Here is a 13,609-nt window from a genome sequence, read left to right as displayed (position 1 = left end):
TTTGAGACGCATGCATGCAGAGTGTTTTATTTATTTATTTCTCCCTCTCCTCCCCAAAAGAGTAGTTATGCACAAACAACACTCCACTCAATCAGCTAAATGCAAAATTGAGGCCTACTACTGTATACTCCCCCAACATCAGGAAATGACATTCTCCTGAGTCATGATTTTGCTCTTGATGTTTTAGAAGCATAAAAATGCTTCCAGCGGTAGCATCCACACATTCGCAGCCTCAGACCCTGCAGCCCTGCGACACTGTACGATCCAGCATGCACCATGCCTCTGCAGTAGTCAAAGATGATTCCCGAGCCCTAGCCGGTAATATAGAATGAAGGGAATTCACCCCAAATAGAACAAAACTCCCCCTGAGGATAGCGAGCGGGAACAGTTTTTATTGGGTTACGGCTGAGACTTAGCTGCGACTCTCTCCTCTATCTGTAACCTTACCGCTGCTGCATAATAACAGTTTATGGACGACGGTACGGAGAGGTTGTCTGGAGTAATTTAATGACGCTGATGTTGTCAGTTTATCCGGCGAATGAAGCCGAATGTGGCTCCACGGCAAAATAATTAGACTAGTCACAATATTTTTCACTTTATCAATGTGGGGGAGTCTTTTTTTTTTTTTCTTTTTGACTGGGAAAAGAAGGCATGTTTGTTTTTCAGATCATTTGAATTGCATTTAACCAAGGATGCAAGATGTTTCATTAAGCCCTACTTTCTGTTGGCATCTCCTAATGGCAGAGCTTTGTCACTTTGACCTTGCTTCTGTCACTGTTTTATCTTGTGTACATCATAGATTTTATTTTTTTGAATGCTCCACTCCTTTTGCACTTCTCTAATTGGAACACAATGCTGACATTTACACTCTTTCAGTGATTCAATTGTCTTTCTACAGCCTATTAACTGAAAGTTATTTTTTTAGATTCACCACTTCTGTTTAGATTCTATTCTCCTTTTTTGTAGAAATACTACTATTGTATTGTCCTTTTGTCAAATATATACAATAATGAATTGAAGCTGGTTTAAATTTTGGTCTTTCTGCTCCAAATCTCCTGAGTTAAATAGTGGTATCTCACCAGCGGGTCACAAAGAGAGTTGCGGGAACCTGCTAATCACTCTTTCATTTAGGTCAGACATGTTTAAGCAGGAACATATCGCAAACACCTAGCACACCTGCCCTGGAGGATTGAATTTGCTCACCCCTGAACTCTCTGAAACTGACTTTCTGAATCACCTTTTGGCTGAACGTTGAGGGATTTCCACTCGGTATGTGCAAGAGCAGCTCTGGGAATTTACATTTAGCTGATTCAGCTCGAGAAAGAGGATAGTAAGGAGCTGATTAAATAAGGAAAGCACAAACACATTTATCTCATAATTTAATAAAGCCAGCAAAGGCCAGTAACATAATTCTACTCTTTTGCAGCTTTGCCACATCGAGTGACAAAGCATCATAGGAAGATTTGTGCCAATCAAATGCTTCCTTTTAGAGTTCATCTCCCACCAATTTCCACTTGAAGACAGTAATTGATCCCTAAACATTTATACATCCAGACGCATCTCCTTTTTTTCCCCCTTCTTTTTTTTTTATCCCCGTCTCCGTGTCAGTTTGCCCCACATTTCTTTCTGTCATGTTGCCTTTCCGTTTTTCGCAGCTTTTTGTTTTTGTCAATGTTGTACCCATGCAGAGGGAATACAAAAAGTCTCCACACTCCTTTTCAAATGTCTTTTTGTCATAATAAGTGAGACGGATGAAAAATGTAATTGATTTTCCACCTTTGTCATCTTTTTATGACATATATTGGCTTATTTTTCCTCAGCAGTTTGATATTTTTAATTATAAGTTACCTTTAAAAGCCTCAAGACTTATTTTTTTCTTGTTTTTCTCTAGATACTTGATGTTAGTTTCCTTTGTGCGTCTCATCATCTCTTAGGAATGTCTGACCCCTGATCAGTCCATAATTGTGAGCGACCTCATTCTGAGAGATATTTATTAGTGACATAAGCACAATCGCAATGGAGGACTATAAGCTGCTTATAGGAAATGACTTCCAAACCATCGGTTGCCGGAGCTTGTATGAAATGACAGTTGTTGAGCCCTGAGGAAGATGATCTAGTCAAATCAACCAGAACCGCTTCTCTGCACATCTGTTTGTGCCCCACCTCAGAGCTCGGAACAGCTGTAGTCATTAAACATGAATAAAAGGTATTTAAGTCAAGAGGAGACGAGGAACAAACTTGCTCCGTGTGTGTTTTGTTTAAAGACCGATTATACTTTTTGAAAAATGATTAAACCACAATAGCGCTGTACTGGAGATTCAGGAAGGGGAGCATGCTGGTATTGTCATTCATAGTGTAGCTTTTCCTGACAGGGGGTGTAGTTTAATTTCCAGTTGCCTCCTGGTTATTTAATTTATTATGCTCCAGCAAAAAGACACCTGTCACTCTTTGTGCCTGCTGGTATTTTTTGCTGAAGGAGCGACGGGTTTCTTGGCTTTCTTTGAAAATGCAAATAAGTTCCATTTGTGGTCTTTTCTAAGAGGGTAGCGGAGAGTTTTGGAGTGGAGTTCTTTTGTGTGCGGCTGCGTACGTTACATCGGCAGTTGGAGTACCGCCTTGTTGCCGTGCATCCGTTTTTAACATGCAGAGTTTCCGCCTCGCCCGTCCATCTGTGTCCGTGATATCGTTGTATCGAGAGCAGGGAAGGTGTGCCTGTTTGGGCAAATATGTGTTTGCCATTCGCACTTGAATATTTCATTGGGTACAGGGTCTTGTGTCTGCCAAAATGGATAGAAACAGAGCAGGGTAAACAAACTAAAAGCAATAAACCTTTTGGGTGTTTTTGTATGGGTTGAAGTAGACCGTTTCTACTGTATTTAGTTGCATGTTAAGCGCTTAAAAATCCATTACTTTGAACTTTTTTCATTTTGTCACTAATGATAACACACTTAAACATATTAGCTTTGCATAGCTAGATGCTGATGTCTTTCCCCACTCATTCAGATTAGATTGAGTGTGTTTTGTACAGCAGTTTTCTTAATACAAATTCTGGTCTTTTGTAACACATGAATATAGTTTCATCTTAAGCATTTCACTTTAGATTATTTGTAGAGCGCTCAATGTCTGGCCTACCTCTGTAAAACTCATCAAGCCTTTAGAGAACCAGTTCCGACCAGATGTAACAAAGATGACTTCTGATGGCAGTTCACTGGATTTTATTCTGGGGTATCATAGAAAAAGGGGGTTCATACAAATTCATTTCCAACATTTCAGATTGTTAAATTTTTGGGCGGGGGGAGCATTCATAACCAGGCATTGTTTTCCTCCCACTTTGACTTTTGTGTTTGTCAGTTGTATAATCTGAAACCTGCAGCTCATGCTTAGTTATCAACCTTTAAACATGGAATGTAAGTTAAGCTTCTCTTCTTCTGTCTTTTCCTTTTCTCCTCACCCTTTCCCCATCCCTCCATCTGTATTCAGGAGAAGAACAAGGACAAAGACAAACGATTCCGTCCTCTGTATGACATCCCGTACATGTTCGAGGCCCGGGAGTTCCTCAGGAAGAAGCTCATTGGTAAAAAGGTAAGAACCTCTCTCTGATTTTTCTTTTTCTTCCAAGCTCCGAGCCATTTCTTTTTCTTTTTCTTTTCTTTTTTGTTCTCTCCGCTATATGAATGAGTGTGATTTCTTTTTATCAGCGTCTTTGAATTCCGTAATAGTTGTAGATAAAACCACGCAAAATGACTGTAAGTGCTCCCTGCACCTTTTTCATTGACAGACAAATGTATTTCAGAGCTGGATATCCATTTCCCTCTGCGCCTGAGTGTGAATACCAAGTGCTCATGGTAGATGTCCTGGGGCTTACCGCTGGCCCGGATGCACCCTTTAAACAAGCGGTCTTGATTTCCCCCTCTTGTGTCTATTGATCTACTTGGTTTGTACACCTGGGGGGGCTGCTATGATTTACTCACATCTGACCCGTTAGAGCTTAGCAGAGAGTTAAACGCTCCTCCAGACGCATAGCAGGACTCCAGATTTCCAGCTCTGCTTGTGTAAAATATGAATATATCCACCGATGAATGCAAGCTGATTATAATAACAGAATCCAAAATTGACCTAAAGTTGCTAAAAGTGTTTGGGGAAAAACCTTCCATGTAACCTTACTTCTTCCTTTTTGTTTTCGCCAAATGCAAACAGACGGCATTATGAAAGGACGAAAATAGAAAATGTGGTGAAGATTAGCATCGAAATAAACCTGATGGAAGACGGCCAGAGCAGTCGTTCAGGATCACGCTCAGAATTCCAAAAACATCTGCATAAGTTGCAACACATTTTTAAGTTCTGGCATAAACAAACCGAGTGCTTTTAAGTTTCGGCCTGTGCTTCAGTTTGACCGAGACTGTGCAATAGCGGCGTATTGATGACTGGACTCAAGCAACCCTGATAGTAGATGGAGCAAACGGTTCACTCGCGCTTTCATAACAGCACAACTGAGGCTGTTAAACAAAAACACGCACCCACTCAAAGTCAAAAGCCACAAGAGTTCCTTCTGGCTCTCTGTATGGGAGTGAGATTCATATCCCCGTCCCAGCTTCTCATCACAGTCATTTTAATCCTCCTCATTAATGTTTTTTTAATGACAGAAAATTCAGCCCAAAGCCGGTTTTCATCAAGTGAAGCGAAAATAATGATTCTGTTTATTTGTTGCGTTTGTGTTCCCAAATAAATGGGGTGTGCGCATTAGGAAACGGAGACGCAGCAGCCTGTGTTGGGTGTGAATAAATTCACCAGCTACCGCATTAAAACAGTGTTCATGTCTGCGTCTTACGTGCGCATCTTCAAGATTTGTTGGCACCTTATGTTAAAATAAAACTTGCACAAATCTACATACTCTCTGGCCATGTTTATAGATGATTTCGCAGCTTTCTTTGTGAAAAGCAAAAGCACTCAGCTTCGAACAGACAGGGGAAAGTATTAACAGTTTTAACGTTTCCAACTTTAAGTTGTAAACTCGTGCATAATTTGTTATATATCTTGCTTTGACTTCATCGAGCTTCTAAAGTTAACTCTGCTTAATTGTTCAGCGCTGCCTCGAGCAAATTGCCGTTTGTGTTGTTTATTGTACTGGGAGCTGCGCATAATTGTTTGCTTCAAAAGGAGTTAGCTCCTTAAGTGTGTTGACTTGGCTTGTTTTCACTGGAGTCGGTGGGTCTGTTTGCGATGGAATGCATTAAATCACATCTGAACAATTGTGAGCACATACCGGCACATCTCGTGTCTTCAGAGATATGCATCTGCTTTTATAAGGGATTATTATGTCTTAACGCGAAGTAGCCTGAATGCAAATGCAACCTGAATTATATTTTTAATATGAAAAAAAAAAACCACAGCAAACCTCAAACACACTACTGGAGGTAAATTAGCATTTTCTGTCTTGCTCACATTCTATCCAGTTGCTTCTCTTCGGCTTATATCTACTTATGTTTCATGTTTAGCATTCCACAAAATTTAACCCCATTTTTTTTGAAGACATAAAAAAAAGCAGTACATTGAAGTTTGATTAATTTCACTTCCCTTAATTTCAGCTTCCCTCCACTCAGAAAGGCAAACCAAATTCTACTTTGAATAACTTTGACACATTTCTTTAAATTTTAATTACGTTTTTAATTTTCTTTTAAACTCTTTCTCACTTGGTGGTGTTTCCTTGAATTTCTAAACATGACTTTCGGTCACTGTTTAAAGCAGTCATGTGCAATCAGTCTGTGGCACTTTAGCGATCTGAATAAATTTGTTTTACACATAAATGTTCAGGTTTCCAGCAGGGCCTTAAATTTTATCATCTCAATCATCCGCTTCAGATATGTCAAGATTTTCCATGTTTGGCCTTAAATTACATTTTGCATTTCATTCACACTGAGCAAAAGTATCGAGATATTATTACGGAGTGAAGAAAAATACAAATGGTTACTTTCAGTGATTTAGAATCTCAACATCAAAACTGACAAAGATTCAAGCCTCCGTCTATGCTCATCTCTGTATGTTCCTCCATATTTGAGTAATATTGATGCTTCATCTTCCAAGTGTGCTGGCATCCACTGTGAAGTTCGGTTCAAGTAGAGAGCTGCTGTCCGTTTTCCAGCAGCACAGCTTCCTCACTTCTTACCCTGCAAGATCAATAAAAGGAAGGGGCTCTGGGAAGTTGCTTCTTTTCCATTCCTTTATTGTTGCCAAGATACAAGGCTAAAGCTCCGAGTTGAACCTTCTGTCACCGTGTATCTTTTTTTTTTTTTTTCCTTCAAATAATTTCACAAGTCTGAAAAAGCTGTGGGCTTTAGCTGCCTTGGCAACAATAGTGATTTAGTTAGGATAAAATGAAATCTCTGTGGTGAATGTTTGAGTTCAGTACCCAACCGTCAAATTCTTTTATAATAATCTGTTCCACCACGGCCTATTTGCCTCGTCAATTTGAATGCGAGGTGCACTGTTGTGTACAGAAGCATGTTGCATGTCAACAGAGGAATTTAACCAACCCACTTGCTTTATTGTCAGATAATAACAGTAATAAACTGTGTGAGGACAGGTCCGTGTCTTTATGTGTCAGTAATGGCATTAACAGTGGCCTGCTGTTCATCCAAATATTTTACCATAAGTGTTCAGAACAAGAAGCCGTGAACAATTTCACATTTTGTCATTTTACAGCGTGAAACTCCTATTTTCCTGGGACTTTGTGACAGATCAACACAATGCATCACATGATTGTGATGTAGAGACAAGGATGCAAAATTCCGAAATGCTTTTACAAAACAAAATTGAAAAATGTTAGTCGAGTTATATTCAGAGCTCCTCGTCCTAATGCCTCAGAAATGAAATTCATTGCAGCTAAATTTCTTCATGCTAAAGAAGGTCAACAATCCTAAATGTACAGCCACGTCCACAATAGAAAGGTTTAGTTCAGAGGTGGCCATCTCCATCTTCAAGAGCCCTCAAGTATCAAAATTGCTCGATTTAAACTCTAGAGTCTAAACCAATGGAAGATTAGTGCATTTCACATGTGCAAATATAAACAGTGGAGGTTTTTAGTCGTAAGATCAGCAAATATGGAAGGGTTTGTGGAGAATGGTGACTTTTACAGGGCATTGCACAATGTTGGTTAGTTTATTTTAAAAGTTATTATACTGCAGAATGTCTGAATGCTTCATTATTAGCAAAGTCATTGTTTTTGGTTGCTGTAAGCTGATGTTTCAACCAGTTCCGTTCACTTTTTAACTTCCGCAACACAAGTGACTACAATTGTAGATTATTATTATTATTATTATTTTTAAATTGATAAACAATCTACTTTTGCACCATCAGGCTCAACCAGAACATCAGCAAAGATTACCGTCAATGTTTAACCTGCAAACATTCTCAGTTGAAGCCTACTAGCCATCTAAGAACAAAATATATTTCATAATGTAGGGAACACGCAGATTTTCTATTTTTTTTTTTTAATCTACTACACCTTCTAGGACGTGACTGAGCATTAACTGCCAGTCTCAGCACGCTAAAGCTGAAAGCCCTAATGCCACTGCTGCGATTTAGGGGAATAGAGCTCCATCTAATTCCTTTTTCTTTCCTATTAATGCTCCCCATTTCTTTTATTTTTAAGGAAAGCTTGGTGCATTTGATCTTTTATAAAGCACATCTAATATCCATATTCAGAAGACCTTACTTCATTTCCTGGCAGGAGAACTCTATAGTTAACTGTGAGCCAGAAAAGAGCCGGGCCGCTACCTGGAATGGTCTTTGAAAAGAACTTCACCGTAATTCTAGCAGGTGTGCATCTTTTATCGGGCGGATTCTGTCAGAACTCGGAAATAGTTTTTAAATTTTCTTTTCAAAAGCGAAATTAAAATTTCCTAGTTGTTTCCAGTCATTAGCTTTATAGCTATAGAGTGTTTTCAGACATTCTGCGTTTTTCCATCTTTGAATAACTTATATTTAGGCCCAATAAACCTTTTCTAAGTTATCCCCTTACAAAAAATGCAGTGAGGCATTTCCTTATTTCCCTCTTCTCCCTGTCACTCCAACTCTGTCTGTCTCAGGCTTTCTTATATCCATCCCCACCCGCATTCAAATGGCAGAGCTTGCATGGTGACATAATCCCAAAAAGCTAGATTTGGCTAACTTTATAAGTAGTGCTTTTTGCGCGCCTGGGTCTCAGCTTCATCAGAAAAAAAAAAAAAAGAAAAAAAAAAGTCAAATGGAAATGTTGCATTAAGCCACTTATCAGGGTTGAGCACATTCGGATAATCCTGCATGCTCAAAGTGGCTCCTGTTATGCAGCTGCTTGTGTAGCACTGTTAGCAACAGAGTTTTTCCCTCTTATTGGCGGGTATATAAGTGAGCGAACGTCTTATGCGTGGTTTGGTATTTGATATACAGAATGTGAGAGTCGGCGCTGGTTCTGGGGCGAATTCTAGATTGTGTTTCAAGCAGATTTAGATATTCGATAACCTAAGTTGAAGCTCTGTTTTAGATCTCCCAATCCCTCCTTTTTCCTCAACACATTTTTGTTGTCCCAGAATCAGAGCTGCTTGTTGCATTAAATAATAGCCGGCCCTGATTATAACCTTCTAAAACACAGCCTTAAGCACTCGCCTCCCGATGGCCTCTGATCGTGTTTTTGTCCTCCTTCCGGCTTTTTCTTTTTTTTTCTTTCTCTTTTCTTTTTTTTAATAATCACAACTCTGCCTCTTTTTTGTGTTTGCCTCATTATTTTTCATTGCCTGATGCAACATACAGTACGGCCATATCAGTTCCTATGTGTAGAAGGTGCCTCAGATCTGGGAGCTTTGATGTTTCAGTATTTATTTTGATGATCCAACACACTCCCATAAAGCTTCCACTATAGCCGCTCTTACCTGCACATGGGTCTTTTCTTCTCCTGTACCCTCTGATCTGTTGCCATATCATTTCTGCCAAGAACATTATCATCCTTTAAATGTGATGTGTATATTGGAAATGGCCTGCACCAATTTGATGCGTTTTTTGAGGCTTAATTGTTGTCAGATGTGTTTTGAAATGTGGCTAAAGCAGAAAAGAAAGCCGTGTGATCGTCGTTCAATAGAATGTGCTGGAGACGGTTGCAAATCTTAACCTCCCACACTTTTCAAGGTAAGCAGCCTTTCGCTCCGTTCCTGTCTGGGGAAACCACTCATGTGGAACCCATGCTGGGCTGGAGTGTTGTTAATCACAATGTGGCACATGTTCACTTTTACATTACAAGGCTTTGTACGACTTGCCTCATGTAGTAAGACCACATGAACTGGTAAATCTAAAATATCAATATTATTTTAGATAATAGACGTAGGTAGGCGAAGGCAAGTTGACTCTCTGTCTGATCTTCAGTTCCCAGCTGAAAATCAGCAGCTTTCACCTGCTTTGGATTTCTCTTAGTCTGTTATGCATCTTCTGTTAGAAACTTGCATAATTTGCACTTGTAAGCATTAGTCTAATCTCTCCAGAGAACTGTGGCCCTTAACTCTCAGATTGCCAGGCTCAACATTTTTCCACCCAGCATTATGGGCAAAACATTCAGAATAAAACGGACCGATGTTGCTGAAAAATATTGTCTTCCAGATATCTATCAAAGTTGGCAAAGTTGCTCCTTCATATATGTGTCAAAGGGGACACTTTCTGAAAAGCAAATAAGTTACCATTTCCCCTCTGACTTCGTCTGTCTTCCCTGAGTAACACGTTCCTCACTTTAAAGTGTTGGGCCTAAATGTAAGGCCTTAAAATGCCATAAAAGTCGATAGTAGGTCATAAAATCTGTGTATTTGGATCTTAAACTTGTAAGTTTAAGACATTTTTGGCTTCTGCAGTTCTTAAATGTACTGATGGCACTCATTTGTACTGCGATTTAGAGCTCTGACTGAGGAATTTGAGCATTAATGTGCTGTGACAAGATCCCAGACGCAGAGAAGAAATGAACCCTGTCGAAAGGAATTTATTCCCTAAAATTCAAGTGTTCCTGAAAAATACACATTTTTTTCTTCCTTGAAAAGACTTGACAAGGATTTCAGGAGCTGGCTGAAAACTTTTTCATCGACAACTGTGATTGACATTGACATAAAGGTTATGGTAAACTGAATGTAGGGAAAACATCGACCCTCTGTTTAAAGGCAATCAGCAACAAATGGTAATTGAGGTTTTTAGCCCCCTGTTTTATGTAGGTCTTAAATTGAAATCATTGCAATCTTTGAAAGTCTTTCATTGAACTTACGGGACCTTTTAAAAAACAGTGTAGCGTGACATTCACTGACTCCAAAAAGATCAGATTTCTGAGTTTCTGACCTGCTGGTCACCTGTCGGGGCTCTTTATCACTCATGCAGACATGTTGTATACTCAATTCCTTTGGCAGAAGCAGCCAAGTATTCCTATGCCTTTCATCACCTTAGCAGAACAAACACATTTAGTCTCACACCTCGACTGGTGTTCTTATCACTCCTCCGGCTCTCTGATCCATTCACTGCCTTTTCCCTCTGTGTTTCCCCTCTTCTGGGGGGGTTCTAATGGATGGATTTGTCTTATCCACAGATCTGTTAGATGGCCTGTGGAAAATGGGCCTAGAACCTCTCCAATCGGGCTCTGCTGGCGGTAGTTTGTAATGCGTTCTGTCCTTGCCCAGTAGGGTTTGAGTCTTTTCATGAAAACTTTAGTTTCTTTGTTGTCTCTTCCATTTTGTCGCAATCATTTCTAAGCTATGCAGCTTGTCCATTATGTTCTTCCCTTCTCGATCTTTTTCATCTTTGTGTTTTCCCCACACAGCTAACTGTGACCAACTAACATCTCCTCCACTGCTTTGTGTTGGAATAACTTGCTCCACTTTGAATCCTCTCTTTGCCACAGACGTGGAAATTCATTTCTTGAGATTTTTCAGATCCCTTCATTGCACTTAAAATGGGAACAATCTACTTTATCCTTCAGTGCGCCTCTTTCACATTCTTGCTGGGAGGAGCCAAGTGTTGTGGAAGAGACGTTAGCGAGAGGCGACGCGCTAGCCTAATGAAAAGCACCCCTGGAGTCCTTTTAATTTCCCTCCTCCTCAGAAATTGCTAATGGTTCTTGGTGCCAAACAGCACTCAGCAACCTCCTTCCTCTTTCTCCTCTCTTCCCATCGTCCTCGTCTCTTCGCTCTATTGACAAGCTGCCGTTGTTCTTTCATGTCCCTGTAATAGGCCTGTGTGTGTTGTCTGCGCCCGAGTCAATGACGCTGCGATGCACAGCCAGATTCCTCAGATTTTTATTTTTTTTTGTTGCTCGTCTGACGCACTTTACATGCAGCTCCTAAACAGTTGACTGTGTGTGCGTGTGTGTGTGCGCCTGCATCCCTCCCTATTAGCGCTGTCTACATGCGTTTGGCCCACAATACTGGCTTCCCCTGTCACATGCCTGTGGAGATGTGCACATGCACACAGCTGAGTGACAACATTGTATCTTCAGGGTGAGTGGGTTGGAGTGTGTCCCCAGGGAGCTTTGTTAGGAACGCACTGTGTAGGGTCATTTGGGTTCCATCGCTGCTCTGCGCGTGTGCGCGTCCGTGTGTGTGTTGTCCCAAACACCCTCAGTGTGTTAATACTACTCCTCTGGGGAGTTCCACAATGCTGCCTGACATGATTCACACTGACTGGGGGTGACCTTGAAAAATAGGACAAACAAAAAAATAAAAAATAAAAATAAGGGAGCCACATACACAGAGAAAACACTCCCCACGCTAATTATTGGATAACTGATGCCGCTCACTACTCTCGATGTGTGTGCGTGTTTTTTTTGTTTTTTTTTGATTGGCCTGTGTCCACCCCCCACAGGTCAACGTCACAGTGGACTACATCAGAGCTGCCACTAGTCCAGGAGAAGGAACACCTGCCTTCTCAGAGCGCACCTGTGCCACAGTGACAATCGGAGGAATGTAAGTAATAATTTAGTCTGCCAAGCTGAGCAAAACTACTTTCTACCCTTTTTTTCATATTTATTCAAGGGGGTATTTGTTGCAAATGCACTGCCTTGGAAAAGCTGCTTTATGTTAGGACAGCAAGCGTCAATGCATTCACTTGAGATTTTATGATATAGGTCGACTTCAGTAGTGCATAATTGTGAAGTAAATGGAGAATGATGGGTAGTTGGGAATTTATTTTTCCATATGTCTGACAAGCGGTTGTGCATTTACAGCTGCAACTTCGTGGGGTTTGTTTCTAAGAGCGCGGGACATATAAAGGAGTGCTTCCTTGAATATGCAACTGAATCTCAAATGGATTTATCTCTCGACTTTGACTGGGCCGATCGAACTCATGAACTTGCTTTGCACTAAACCACTCATCATAAATCGACCTACACGTTTAGAGAGGTTTTAATGTGTCCGTCTTCGTATCCTCGCTGACGTGTCTCAACGTCCATGCTGAAAAGAAACATTCCCACAGCATGATGTTGCCACCACTAAGCCTGTCGCAAAAGGCCATAAATCAGTTAATCACACGATAAATTAAAATGGGCTTGATGATCAGAGAACTGGCAGTCTAATATTTTTATCAGGTCAATTGTCTTTACAGGGACTTCATAATCCACTATATATATGGCTTCAGTTGTTTGGTTTTAGTCTCCATTTTATTTGTTGTTACTGGTTAAGTTTTTTGTTTTGAATATCTATTTTAGACTCCAGTTCCAGTGTTAAGTTTTCTTTGGAAATTAAAATGTATTGATTTTTGATAGGGTGTACTTCAGTTACTATGATGCTATTATTATACTTGACAATGGTCTCAAACCATCATGAAAGGCCTAGTAGCCACTGCAGATTTCACATTGGGGGGTGTGTGTGTAGGTCAATGTGAAGTATGTTTTCTGCTATGCTTTTAGCGCAGAGGGTTAAAAAAATGAACCAAGATGTTTTTTAGCAAGTCTCCGGCTCGCAGGAGAGTGAAGTATCAGAGAGGAGGAGGCCAAATATGAGGGAACGGCACACTTCTCTGATTTTTATTAGTAATAAAGTTTGAAACTTGTGTGTCATTTTTCCGCTATGTCACAATATTGTATTACTTTGTTGGTTGAAATAAAATGCAAAAGGTTTATGGTTGTAAATGTGGAACAGTTCAAGGCCTATTAATACTTTTGCAAAGGGCATTACAAGATCAGCTCATGCAGCAGTTCAGGTTGACTTTATCAGCACATTTCATTTTACTACTTTAATTTCATCTGATAGAATACAACAATACTATTTTTGAATGCTTTGAATTTGCAAGCTTGTTAATCAGAACTGAAGCTGCTGCTTTGTTCAGAGAAGGGTCACCTGAGTGCAAGCAATTATATTCTATCTGCAAGCCTGTCTTTGAAGGAATTTGGTTTATCAGTTTGTCATTTTCTTTACACAAGATCACAGATATAAACGCTTTTCAGAGGTTGAAATTTAATCAAAACCGTCGCAGAGCTTTGATGCGACATTGCTAGAAAAGAGGCTTTAGAAGTCCGTTTTCCCCTCAAAGGAACTTTTGAAAATCACACTCGTCCTGTTTTTATTTATTTTATTATTTTTTAGTTTTTTCCCTCTCCGCCAACGGTATCATTGGAGCCACA

At 40.1% G+C, this 13,609-nt stretch overlaps 1 protein-coding gene across 1 annotated transcript in view; it reads left to right on the top strand.

Annotated features, from left to right (window-relative positions):
- snd1 (staphylococcal nuclease and tudor domain containing 1) overlaps nt 1-13,609 on the top strand; it is a 169,079-nt gene that overhangs the window by 26,656 nt on the left and 128,814 nt on the right. Inside the window, exons 11-12 of the mRNA XM_008400601.3 lie at nt 3,481-3,582; nt 11,854-11,954. Of these exons, the coding sequence (XP_008398823.1) occupies nt 3,481-3,582; nt 11,854-11,954 (203 nt within the window). The remainder of the gene's footprint in view (nt 1-3,480; nt 3,583-11,853; nt 11,955-13,609) is intronic.

Source organism: Poecilia reticulata, chromosome 23 (assembly GCF_904066995.2).
Source record: "Poecilia reticulata chromosome 23, P_reticulata-male-v2, whole genome shotgun sequence".
NCBI lineage: Eukaryota > Metazoa > Chordata > Actinopteri > Cyprinodontiformes > Poeciliidae > Poecilia > Poecilia reticulata.
This window is presented reverse-complemented; position numbering and strand designations above follow the sequence as displayed.